The 9,200-nt window shown below is 33.4% G+C and overlaps 1 protein-coding gene across 3 annotated transcripts; it reads right to left on the bottom strand.

Moving 5' to 3' along the window:
• Window positions 1-1,042: 1,042 nt before the first annotated feature.
• On the bottom strand, window positions 1,043-9,194 carry LOC101511072 (uncharacterized). Of its 3 annotated transcripts, XM_027335115.1 has the most exons (10): window positions 9,007-9,194; window positions 7,954-7,995; window positions 5,089-7,812; window positions 4,921-5,001; window positions 3,783-3,935; window positions 3,528-3,691; window positions 3,023-3,170; window positions 2,809-2,931; window positions 2,047-2,134; window positions 1,043-1,455 (listed from the first exon to the last, which is right to left on the bottom strand). In XM_027335115.1, the coding sequence occupies exons 3-10, from the start codon at window positions 7,750-7,752 to the stop codon at window positions 1,262-1,264; spliced, it is 3,615 nt and encodes a 1,204-aa protein (XP_027190916.1). In that variant the 5' UTR covers window positions 7,753-7,812; window positions 7,954-7,995; window positions 9,007-9,194; the 3' UTR covers window positions 1,043-1,261. The 3 variants fall into 3 exon arrangements, with proteins under 3 accessions (XP_027190916.1, XP_027190914.1, XP_004488776.1); XM_027335113.1 differs by having other exon boundaries at window positions 5,089-7,995; window positions 9,016-9,194; XM_004488719.3 differs by having other exon boundaries at window positions 5,089-7,995.
• Window positions 9,195-9,200: the final 6 nt, after the last annotated feature.

Genomic DNA, 9,200 nt, shown 5'->3' on the forward strand with positions numbered 1-9,200 from the left:
AATTTATATATTATTATTTATGTATTTACTTTATAATTACTGAGTCAAAAAATTTATGATTTATCATTTATAGAAATATAATATTTATGATGGTAAATTGTAAACCATCAAAATTTGTCAACTTTATTTTTGTTTCAATGAACAATCAAACGAAGTATATATATAAATTATGTTATAATGAAATTTCATAAAATCTTTTTGGAAGTAATACTCGTTAAGATCAAATTATACATTTTCTTTTTACTGTATTCATAATCGGTTGGAAAAAGATTGAACATAAAATATAGATGTGAGCTTACATATGTGAAAGACAAAAATGGATATATATATATATATATATATATATATATATATATTACAATATGGGTTTAATCACATGTTGCAATAATGAGTATAACAACTAAGTATATTTTAAGAGAAAAAGGGTTGTGCATTGTTAATATAATTAATTTTATATTGACAATAATAGAAAAATTAATCAATAAACGATATAAGAATGCCGTCAGTGTAAATTAGTGTGGTCATTAAACTATTTTTGAACTCATTAATCATTTACTAAAAAAGCGCCAAGTAGTGAGAGTATAGTTACCTCTACCAACTTTCTGTCTCTATTGCATAAAATATTCATCTCATTTTGATGCTCTGTAATAAAAATGTCTTTTTGTCTCTATCACTTTCTATTGCTATTACATCTTCTAGCCTCTTTCATCGTTAATGTTGTATTTTCTCTAGCCTTTCACATGTCTCCTTAATATTTATTATTACAACTTGCTTGCACTTTCAATGCATTCTTAATTAAATGGTGCTACTTGATTTTGAATTAATAGTTAATGCAGATGTGTTTTTTTATTTCATTGTAAGTGCAAGTTTCTCAGAAGACAATTTGCATGTTGCAACAAAAAGTGTTATTTTTTCCATATAAGTGTCATTTTTTAATTAGAGGGACGAGAAAATAAATAAATAATCAAGTGATTTGATTTCAAGAGAAAACGAAAAACTAAAAAATTGCTAATTAAACAGAAAAAATTATTATGAATGCAGATTAGTGTATAACAATATTGGAATTTCAATAAGGCCTGTATTTAAACATAAAGGAAATAGTACAACAAAATATAAGGGGCATACAAAATTGTTGAGACATCAAATACTTCAATGGATGCAGTCAATGAATGCTATATTAAAAAAGAGAGCATCCATTCCATGGCAATAATATTGGTATATAAGATAGTAAAAAGTAGCAAACATGAGTATTTGTTTTCAATCATTTGGATGCCTTGTGGCCTGTTGTTTTGGTTTGGATAGCTGTCGTGGACATTATGCGCAATCGACTCGCTATTTCGGTGAAGGATGGCCTAGCTGCAGGATTTGGAGCCCAACATTGTTCCATCAGTGTTCTCCATTCAATATCACAATAATTTGGGATTGTTGGTCTTAGTGTGTTGTTAACAATCCCACCTGCATGGGTGTATAGAAATTCAGAATACCCTTTAATCATGATACAGACGGGCCATGTCTCGATAAACAGCTTTATTAAGCGCTTATAGCATAATGTTTATCATATAAATGTTTATGTGTAAGTCATTTCTATAACAAAAGATAAAATAAAGTCAAACAGTTTTCATATAAGCTCTAAGTTGTTTTATAAGCTATTATATAGAACTTATGGAAATAAGTTAAAAACTGCTTTCTGAACATGACATAAGTTATTTTTATAATCTCTTTGAAACAGTCATAAGTTATTTTTATAATCTCTTTGAAACACTCTCACAAGTGCTTATGTAAGTAGATAAAGCTATATAAGTCAAACTAAACAACCTTAAGTGGATTAATAATGAATAACATTTCATTCTAAACCAATGGCTAAGGCTTCAAAAAGGGTATGGTGTTGTCACTGTTGAAAAAGACAACAGAAGAAGCATTCTATTATATTATTCCTATTTCAATGAAAAATATAAACCTTTTTTCAAAAAAAAATGCAACAAGAATTTAGTTCAGACTCTTGCAAAGACAACAGAATCAAACAAGAGCATAAGAAAAAGACGGTACCTATGATTGCACCATAGTGCATATTGGCATAGGGCTCCTCACCGGTAAGAATCTCCCATAGTACTATACCAAAGGAGAACACATCAACCTACAAATCAAATTCAATATCAAAAACCAAAATCTTCAAGCAACAAGGTGAATGAAAGGAGATACTGGCTCTCGTAACTCTTTCTCAAAAAATTGTGGCTAGCAGATAAGATAATTGATAGCAAATGAGTTTATAGAGGAGGGCAGATAAGTTAACATATTGAATTTGAAGTATTTGATAAAATTGTCAGTTTAACTAAACTAACCGATAAATTTACAATGACATAAAAGAATATTTTTATTTAATATTTCAATTTCTTCAATTAAAATACGAAGGATAAAAACGAGAGGAAAAAATTATACACTATAAGCTCAAACACTATTTAACTTAGGATCTAAAAAAATGCTATGATGAACTACAGAAAAAATGCTACAAACTTGTGAGAGAAGTACCATTACCAAAGAACGCTACTTTTGTCATATGAGCTTATATGTATAAGCTATCCACTATTAACTATCAGTTCGGCCTTTGCCAAACATACCCGAAGAAGATAAATATAGATTACAATTGAAATACTTCAATTTCCAGATATTCCTGTTCAAACATTACTGAGGTGAACGATCCAAGCATTCCTTATGAATAGAAGATTACTAAAATAGAAAATAAATAAATAGGAAAATATGTATGTTTTAAAACGCTCAAAAGCAATTAATTTAGACAATTCAAAATTCTACCTTTTCTGAGACCTTGTTGCTGCTACCATTCAGCAGCTCTGGTGCCATCCAAGGTAGAGTGCCCCGCACTCCACCAGAAACCAAGGTATTTCGTTTAATTTTCGACAAACCAAAATCACCGACCTGGAAAATTAATTTTCTCAGTCTTCTTTATGTTAAATGTAAAGCATTTTAAGTTCAAGGAAAATAGGGAAAAAATTTTTAGCATCAATACCTTGCATATTGGCCGTAATGGATCTTTTAAGTTTACAAGTAAATTGTCACATTTTAAGTCGAAATGCACAATGTTTTTGGAGTGCAAATATTCCATTCCAAACGCTGCATCCATTGCAATTATCAATCTCTTGCGACGATCAAGATACCTGCAATGAAAAATCATGCAAAGATTCTTAAAGTTAAATTAAATCCATTTGTAAAACATGAGAGATTCATCGCCACACACTCTTTATGATTTGATAAAATATACTAGTAGCTGCTCTTATTTAAGGAGCTACAAAATTATAAAAACTAAAAACGATTTAAATAAACACATAAATGCATGGTTCAATCTCTGCTACTAACATTAGCTCCACCTCCTAGCATATATAGTATATACTAACTACTAACATTTGCCCATAAAAAAACAATTATCTGAATTAAACAAAATGAATTTTTGTGCACATTGGTTGAATAATAAACTAAGCACAAGAAATTAAAAGCTCTATCTAGGTATGCATTACCTATCCTTGCGAAGTAATACATGCCGAAGAGAACCATCAACCATATACTCCGTAACAGTTGCCATTGTTCCTCCTGGTCCATCCTGCACCACACCGTAAAATGCCACCACATTTGGATGATGAAGCTTGGAAAGAATGTCAGCTTCCCGCCAGAACTCAACAGTCTGAAAAAAAGCAGATATAGTTTCACATCTCTCAAAGATTATCATTATCATCGAAGACCTTTCAAGAAAATGCAAATAAGATTATCGTTACCAGTCTCTCTTGCTCAGATGATCGACCAGTGAAGCAGGTTTTCTTTATTCTCTTAATGGCAACATCTGTTCCTCGCCATTTTCCATGATATACGGTTCCAAAGGTACCAGAACCTAGTTCCTTCAGCTCTTCAAGATCTTCATTCATTATGACCTACAATTTGCATCAGAACACTGAAACAAATGAACTAAATTTTCATGACAGTGTTTAACCAAGACATTGAAATCTAAAGCATGTGAATGTTTTTGAAGATATATACAGACAGCTAGATGATCACAAAAATGTGTCACAACGTCAAAAGAGAAAAACAGCTAAATGATCACAAAAGTGCTAAAATTGTTAAATTAAAAGTAAAGTTGTATGCATTTACATCTTGTTGTGGGAAGGAAATTTCAAAATAAGAAAAAACCAGCAACTACTGATCCACTAAGAGAATGTGAGGTCATGGTTTAGGAAGCGGCAAGTTTGTAAGGAATTTTCTTGGTGGCATTTTCAAAATATAGGAGACCGACAGTACATTGGTTATGAGTTTTAGATAAACAGAGGAGAAAAAGTATTGCATCTTCGAATATTATTGAGAATGACTTGATATAAAAAACTAAACACTAACCCCTATATATAGAGATACAAGACTCCTAATCTTAAATAAATAGAGAAATCAAGAAACAAATAACGATAATAGCAAGTAATATGGAAACTAATCCTAGGAGATAAGATACTCTAAGATTAGAGAAGTTGATCTTGGGAAATAGAATAAGATATTCAAACATAGTATCAAAGATATTCAGAGATATTTTATATATACTCTTAACAGGTAGAATTAGAACAATGAGCATTCAGTGATTCTATTTCCTGTTGCAGCAACAAACGCAACATTTATATGCTTTATATCATAATAAGTGGATGGGAATATATTGACGCGACAATGTCATGTTCATCACTAAATTGCAAACATCCAAATTTACTTCCATTTTAAGCTTCTGAAATCGGATTAACAAAACCTCCATTATAAATTAAAAATAAAGAATCAGACAACAAAACATGGCATTAAATAGCAATTATTTACACATAAGATATCAATTCATTTAAAATTCACAGCACAGAAGAAATTTTGCACATTCAAAAATGAACATCTTACCTGCAAGGTACTCATATCAAAATCTCCTAAAGAAGGATCAAGAGGAGGTAGACTGCTATTTTTCTTTTCAAATTTCCCAACCTAAGTTAAAGCGATAAGAACATGTGTCAGTACATAAGCATATTCGGTCGGAAGATTCTCAACACACACAAAAAACTAAAATGGTACCTCATACTCTGACTCTTGTGCTCTTACGTTTTCCAACATAGCATCAAATTGCATACTTTCAGTTTCATTAATTTGGGACTGGTCATAATCAGATTTCAGAATAGTAGTTTCTGTTCCATTTTTTCCATGCAAGTCTTTCTGAATTTCTTCCCCAAAATTGAGATGGAATTCTGCATGGTTTAGAGGAACTTCATCGGTAGTTAAAGGTGTAATATGTTGAGCTCTATTATCTCCAACAACTTTTCCAATAGCAGGTGAAAAAACAAGATGATCCTGGTCAATAAGAGACGCATTGTCGACCCCTTCTTGTGCCAATTTTTGAAAATACGACCATCGTTTAGGGTCAGGATTTTCCATGTTTATACTTAGGCTCATTCCATCTGAAGCTAATGGATGTTGACTAGAGGAATCTTCTTCTTCTAGTATTGCTTTGGAGAACATATCATTAAGCAATTCACGGGGGAACCGATCATTAATATCGATAAGAATGTCACCTTGTGCTTGAGAATCAACTTTTGTAGTTGCGTTTGCATTCAAAGGGACGGGTAGTGCATGAATGTTAAAATCATCGTTTGATTCTTTCACAGAGGTGTCACCCCAATCAACATCTGGAAGATTAGATGCCGGATCATCGTGGTGCTTAACAGATGAAGCTTGGTGAAAAGTAGGGATGTTTGATTTACCTTCAAGCGGATATATTTCCGTTTCCAACGAAACAGTATTGTCCTTATTTAACATATCATTGGTTCCTTCGTTATCTGGTAATACCTGCTTCAACTCAGGATTCACATTCTCGGTTAGCTTTGACATAATCATCGGACTGCTAGCATCAGGCATCTGTTTGTATATTTGATGATTTGCAGCCGCATTATCAACAGCATAACCATCTTCATGCAAGTTGTTACCAGAGTCTTTAGCTGAATCCTGCGAGTTGACACCAGAAAGTAAATCCGAAACGTGAAACTGAGAATTGTGCGCATCATCCGATTTCGAAGACCGATTCAGCAACTCTACTGGCTCCCTAGGAATCCTTTCCGAATAATAAACTCTTTTAGGAAGTGGAGGAGGATGAAGACAACTCAAATCAACTGCATTGGAGCGCGAATCAACATAAGGAGTACCGTATGCACTGCTAGAAGTAGAAGAAGCCTCGTCATAATCTTCGAGCTGGTTTGTTCTTGTTGGAGGCAAAGAATGTCCCTCAGGGGCATTAACTACAACACCTGCTTCAGGAAAATCATTTTTTAAGAAACCGTCAAACAGATGCGAAGGAGACGGCGATAGCGTTTCCGAGGGTACAACTTTCCCAAGATCACCTCCGTGTTGAATTGAACTGTCACTCATCTTTCTAATGAAAGTTCCTGGTATTTCTGAATTTTGTACTTGAAATCCACTAGGTGGATGACCTTCATTGAAAACCCCTTGTTGAATACTCGGCACATGAGGAAGCATATTAATAGGCATTTCTTCAATAAAAGGTTTATAAGAAGGATTAACACCATGATTCATAAGATATTGACCATGACCATTAGGCTCACCGTGGCGCATCATCTGATTGCCATAAAACTGTGGATACATTTCGTATGAATTCGATGGAGTTGGTAGCACTGGTTGTGAAAAATGAGTAGGCAATGACGAGTCAAAATTGTTCGTCAGTGGAGCATTTCTGAAAAATGTAGATTCAACCGCGACTCCATTAGCCTCCCCACCAATATTTTGCCTGTCTAATTCATTTATATCGTTTGCAGAAAAGCTGAAACCAACCATGGAGTTTTTTCTTGGTTCCAAGTCCATGCCATTAACAGCAATAACATACTGGATTTCAGAATCATCACTCGTGCAGCCGAGACCAAACTGAGTATCCTCCAAATCACTGATTGAGAACAAAAACATCCTAAGCTTTTGTGATCCTTCTCTATCTTCTAGATGATTACATTCTTCCATCATGTTCTGTAAATCCTCATCAGATGACACAGATACCAAAGCATCAAGATCTTCACCGGGAAGCTGATACTTAATTGTATGAACCTGGTTATAGATTACCAATGCTTTCTGCATAAGCTCGTACCAAGATAAGTCCGTTCTTATACGGAGAATATGCGTTTGGCCTCCAACATACCTTAGTTTTCCATCACTTGGTCGCGGCAATATTCTACCGCCAAAGCTGCAAAGAAACTTCATCATCATCGATGAGTTGTCGTAACTTTCAGAAGAGCCATATCCATATCCATGCACAAACTGTCTGTTGTCCTGATTCATTGAAGTTCTTGGTATCGATCGAATTGATCCATAGTTGCTTCTGTCTCCAAGCATTGATACATTCATTCTATCAAACTCCTTAGGATATTTCTCCACCATTGATAGCATGGAAATGTCTGATCCACTTTCAGATCCTCCATGACTGATGCCTAAAATGCCTTTGAGTTCCATATAACCTGTTGCATAATTGCGATCGCCGACATTTGAAAACACAGGCTTCACGAGATTCACCCGATCTCTCATAAACTCAAGAGAGAATTCCTCACCCGTCTGAATTGAGTAATGATGTACAGGTTTAACTTCCGATGTATTGAGGTCAGGTGGTCTTCTACTATTATAAATGTCATCCATATGATCATGCATTACCGACTGTGATCCAGACTGGTATTCATTTCTAGGATCCATGCTTTTGTTTAGAAACTTCTTCTAGAGTCTCGATCATTGCATCACACCATCTTTTTTTGTCTTTATAAAAGAAAAATACATTATAAGTTTGAACCAAAAAGATGTTCTAAACTTTTAGTAACTGACTGGTAAAGTCACTATATACAAATTTGAAGCAGCATTGCCAAATCTTGAAAACTCTCAAGAACTGTTTTGTTGTACCTTTTTCTCCAAAAATGCTATTTCAAGTGTAAAGAAACTTCCCTGTAAACAGAATGGAATCAAGACAACCATTAGCAACAAATTAACATGCAATAAGATATCATATAAATGGAAACCAATATACACGATATTTATAACTGCAAAAAACAATAAATGTTAGCCACATGAAGATCAAATATGGAAGCCTACACAATGACAGCACCTTTTGCTAAATTAACATCAACAAATTTAAGGCAATAAATTTTTTTAAATTGAATGATGGATTGGGGAAGTGGAGTGTTATATTTCACCATCGGCAATTCAGATTGAAGACGTGTTCGGTGTCTGACACTGACACACGTGGTTACATTCAACCACTTTCACTTTATTAAATAACTGTTAGTGTCTACGTCTCAGCGTCATGGTCGTGTCCAGTGTTCGTGTCTGCACACTATTTTTCTCCATGACAGGACTTGGATGACTATATTTATTTGAGATCATGCAAGCTCGAATGTGAATGTCTCGGTAAGTTTCCAAATAAATTACACATCTACTCTTGCCACTACAATTTTGGAAATTTGTAAACTCTTCGAACAATTAATCTAAGATGTTTCCAACTATTGAATTCCACAAACTATTCTAACTTTCCATTATCTTAAAATCAAACTTAACAAGCTGAATCCATTCAGAGGTAAATCAGGAAATTACAAACAAAGTTACAAATAGAAGTTAAGCAAAAGACCATTACCAAGCTTAAACATGAAACACCATTGGACAAAAAAAATTATCAAATATAAAAAATCTTTTTTTTTGAAATAATATAAAAACATCTTAAAGTAACAAATTTGGTCAAAATAGAGAAAAAAATGAGAACCCCGGAATCAAGATATCTAAACCCAAGAATGCGAATCTAGGGTTCTTCCTTTTGTATTTGAACTTTACATCACAATGGAGTAAACAAAAATATATAACCAATAAACATAATCATAAAAGTAACGAAAATATATATAATATGAAACTAAATCTAGCTACCCAATGAAGAAAAAATTAATAAAAAACAAAACTTTCACTTACCCATTTTACCTCAGTTCAAAGGATGCAGCTTTGATTCAAACAATGGATGAAATAAAATGAGAAAAAAAAAATCATTCTATTTGAATCCAAAAAGAGAGGTTAGAGAGGAAAACGAAATGGACCACATTTATGGATTTGGTTCAGTTTGTTTGGATATTACGCATTAAATTGAGGTTAGTTTAAGAGGAAAGAGT

This window comes from Cicer arietinum, chromosome 1, assembly GCF_000331145.2.
Source record: "Cicer arietinum cultivar CDC Frontier isolate Library 1 chromosome 1, Cicar.CDCFrontier_v2.0, whole genome shotgun sequence".
NCBI lineage: Eukaryota > Viridiplantae > Streptophyta > Magnoliopsida > Fabales > Fabaceae > Cicer > Cicer arietinum.

Bases quoted from the DNA above. Each gene is read 5' to 3' on its own strand.
- LOC101511072 (XM_027335113.1), bottom strand. From the start codon at position 7,752: ATGGATCCTAGAAATGAATACCAGTCTGGATCACAGTCGGTAATGCAT. The intron at 3,936-4,920 runs GTAAGATGTTCA...TGCAAATTGTAG, and splicing joins TTGATATGAGTACCTTGCAG to GTCATAATGAATGAAGATCT. The intron at 3,171-3,527 runs GTAATGCATACC...TTTTCATTGCAG, and splicing joins GTATTACTTCGCAAGGATAG to GTATCTTGATCGTCGCAAGA.